Source organism: Mus caroli, chromosome 7, assembly GCF_900094665.2.
Source record: "Mus caroli chromosome 7, CAROLI_EIJ_v1.1, whole genome shotgun sequence".
Taxonomy (NCBI): Eukaryota; Metazoa; Chordata; class Mammalia; order Rodentia; family Muridae; genus Mus; species Mus caroli.
In genome coordinates, this window is record NC_034576.1 from 1,076,269 (window position 1) to 1,080,218 (window position 3,950).

The 3,950-nt window shown below is 38.7% G+C and overlaps 1 protein-coding gene across 2 annotated transcripts in view; it reads right to left on the reverse strand.

Annotated features, from left to right (window-relative positions):
• The window catches only part of Gp6 (glycoprotein VI platelet), a 22,416-nt gene that overhangs the window by 12,931 nt on the left and 5,535 nt on the right, over positions 1-3,950 (reverse strand). For both annotated transcript variants that reach the window (XM_021168650.1, XM_021168651.1), the window contains exon 4: positions 2,995-3,279. In XM_021168650.1, the coding sequence (XP_021024309.1) occupies positions 2,995-3,279 (285 nt within the window). The remainder of the gene's footprint in view (positions 1-2,994; positions 3,280-3,950) is intronic.

The window sequence follows — 3,950 nt, forward strand, 5'->3', positions numbered from 1 at the left end:
TTTTGTCTCAGCTCCAAACTTTGTCTCTGTAACTCCTTCCATGGGTGTTTTGTTCCCAATTCTAAGAAGGGGCAAAGTGTACATACTTTGGTCTTCGTTCTTCTTGAGTTTCATGTGTTTTGCCATTTCTAACCTGTACTTTCCCCTCCCCAATTTTCCCTATTCCACCTCAAATTCATGACTTGTTCATTATTGTTATGCATATAAAAATGTAAGCTGATTCCATTTAATTTTTCTCAGATGTACATGTGTTTACGGATTTCCATCTGAGATTGAATAATCTATCAGGAGTTTGTTCCCGGGGAAAACTAATTCTCTCTCTCTCTCTCTCTAAACAGCCACTAATTGCCTATAGCTCTTCATCTAGAGGTGGGGCCTTGTGAGATTTCAACGAGTTGGCAATGTCAAGTGGGGTTGTCATTATTCAGGTCTTGTTTAGGCAACCACAGCATTGAGATTCATGGTAACAGCTTCCCCGTCATATCAAGAAGATACTATCTCACAGCAGGCATCCTGATCATCTGCCTCATAATCTTTAATATGTTTATTTTCTTTTTTTCTTAGAGAACTAATCATTTTTGTTCAGACAGCTATTTCTATAGAGTCGTAGATAGTAAAACTGTTAAAGCACAAAATCTATGAATTCATTGAGGTTTAGAGGGTCAAAGAAGAAAAACCTTCAGATCTTACTTTACAGGTACCTATACTATTATATTTTTACAATAAGGGTGATAGTTCTTGGCTATCAACTTTTTCGATTGATAAATGCCTAAGAAAGTAGAAATGCACACCTATAGATGTGTCTATAAGAGCATTTCCAAAAACATCAAAAAGGACACAATTAATGGATTAACCTATTGATGGATTCAAATTTTGACTATACTATCAGGTGGTAGGGGAAGTTGTAGAGGGTGCAGCATGGTTGGGGGATGTCGGTCACAAGCATATCTTGACTTAGTCCCTTCCTATGATAATTCTTCCTGGCTGCCATGAGTTCAGTGACCTTACTCTATGATATCTTTCTGCCCTGAAGTTTTTCTGCCTTACCTCTAACCCAGGAACACTGAAGCAGACTACCATGAATGGAAGCCTCTGAAAGTGTAAACCAAATAAATCCTTCCTCTTTTAAGTTGTTTCTCAATAAACTTTATACAATAGCAAACCGTAGAGAGCTGGATGGATTCAAGGCTTCCTCAAAGGCCCTGATGAAAGAACAAAAAGAGCCTAGTTCTTTATCCTTGCTCAAGACTGGGGCCAGGACCTTGGGAGAGTCAAGGTTCAGTTCCCTGGAACTTAAATTTTGCTCTGAAGAAACTAGCGATTCCAGTCACAAGGCTGCTCTGCCATGCTCCTGTTGATAACCGTGTTCCCCTTGTACAACATTGCTTGGACAGCCTCCTACTGACTTTATCCCATAGTATAATAATTTCTGCTGACTTTCCATTGCTTCCCTGAAAATAGTATATTAGGTATTGTATGTACTTCTTAATAAGCTTGATTGACAAAAGTCATAGCATGTGCAGCACCTCCCAATCCCAAAGTTTCTTATCTTCCCTATCTTCGATCCCCTTTATCCTCTGACCCCCTGGTCCTCTTTCTCAGGATTTTGTTACTGAAGAATGACCTTCTGGTCCAGGTAAACTAAAAGCTGATAGACCAAAAGTTTTCTAAAGAAATATGGAAACAAAAGACATTCTGCTAGTAAAATCTCAACCAGGCATTTTGTTTTATTTAATTTTTTTATATACCACAGATCTTTGTAACTTATTGTGTTGCCCTTCCTTAATTGTTTACTTTATTATAATGAATTATGTTAGGCCATTTTGTGTGTATATACATATATGTATATGCTTATGCATGCATACATATATGTATATGCAGTACTTTGAACAGGTTCTCCCTGCTCTGTCTCCCTCCCATTAGTCCCTTGCATCCCTTAGAGTAGTGGTTCTCAACCTTCCCAATGCTGTGACCCTTTAATACAGTTCCTCATATTGTGGTGACCTCCAACCATAAAATTATTTTGTTGCTACTTCATAATTGCAATTTTGCTACAGTTATGAATTATAATGTAAATATCTATTTTTCAATGGTAACCTTTAGTAAAAGAGTTATTGATCCACAGGTTCAGGACTAATGCCCTAGATAGTTTTCTTTCAGGTTTCTTGCTGTGTATAAATATATGATTGTATGTATCCATATAAAATCTATGAGACACAAATGAAAGAAAAAATTATATTTGTCTTTCTGATTCTGACTTAATTTAAAATGTTTACCTCCAGCTATACCCATTCCTACATATTCATAATTATATTCATCCTTATGGTCAAAAAGTTCCCTCTGGTTAAGAACTACATTTACTTTTCATTGGTTCCATAACTTAGCTGTTGTGAACAGTATTACAATAAACAGTGGTGTATGTCCCTGTGATATATAAATATACATATGTGAGGTATACAATTTTAGTTTTCTAAATAAACTCTATTTTGGATCCCATAGTGTTTGGACTGTTTTATATTCCCGGAGACCATGAATAATGGCTCATTTTTGTCCACGTTCTAACCAGCATTTGTAATTTGTTTTCTTGACAACCACAATTCTGTGTGGGATAAGCTTGATTGTCAAAAATCCTTTTAATCTGCATTTCTATGGTGCTAGTGTGATATGGAACACTTTTTCATGTTTATTAGTACTTAATCATTTGAGAGGCTAAAAATGTTTGTTTTCTTTTTACATTCCTTTGGTCAGTTTTATGCTTTAGCCTTGTGGTTGGAACTGCAGTGATTGACAGCTTTATTTTATAAAAAGTGAGATCTTTTACAGATTTGAGACTTTTACAATGTTAAGGTAATGAATTTGTGTTGTTATAGCATCTATAGGTCACTAATACACCTTCAAAGATGATTGGAGCCAGAGGTTCTCCTTGCCCACACCTCTGACTCCCTTTAAATTTTCACATATGTTAAAAAACATCTTGAATCTGAACCCACTTACCAGTAACCACAAGCACTAGAGGGTCACTCGGGGCTGACCACAGGTATGGAAATGAGCTGGAGAAGCTGAAACACCGGTACGTCCCACTGTGAGCAGCAGTCACGGTGATGATGGGGAAATTGGCCCGGTACCATTTCTCAGGTCTCTTATAAGGCCCAGTATCCCCTTCTTTGTATAGAACAAATTCATCAAAACTGTATGGGCTCTGGCACTTCAGAGTCACATCCCTGCCTTGAGGGACTGCTGAACTGGGATGAGCTGAGAGTGAGGGTTTAGCATACACACCTGGGAAGAAAGAAAACTCTATTAAAGACAGGAAACAGGCTGGGGAGATGAAGCATTTCTGTGCTTGCTTAAGACTCTTAGAATATATAAAGGTCGCCTTCTGGTTTGGACCAGGACTGGGAGAAGAGCCTCTGCTCTAGTTTTCAACAAACTCAGCCCACACTCCAGTTGCAGCTTGACTCCCTAGGTAGTCTGACACATCCAGGATCACAAGTGATACTCTAAACCTGCCACAACACCTGGCATGCTCCAACATATAACAAGGATACATGCTCCACTATGTTCGTAGCAGCCTTATTTATAATAGCCAGAAGCTGGAAAGAACCCAGATGTCTTTCAACAGAGGAATGGATACAGAAATGTGGTACATTTACACAATGGAATAGTATTCAGCTATTAAAAACAATGACATTTTGAAATTTGGAAGCAAGTGGATGGAACTCGAAAATATCATCCTGAGTGATCACAAAAGAACACACATGGTATGCACTCCACTGATAAGTGGATATTAGCCCAAAAGCTCAGAATACCCAGGATACAATTCACAGATCACATGAAGATCAAGAAGAAAGACCAAGGCCGGGCGTGGTGGCGCACGCCTTTAATCCCAGCACTCGGGAGGCAGAGGCAGGCGGATTTCTGAGTTCGAGGCCAGCCTGGGCTACAGAGTG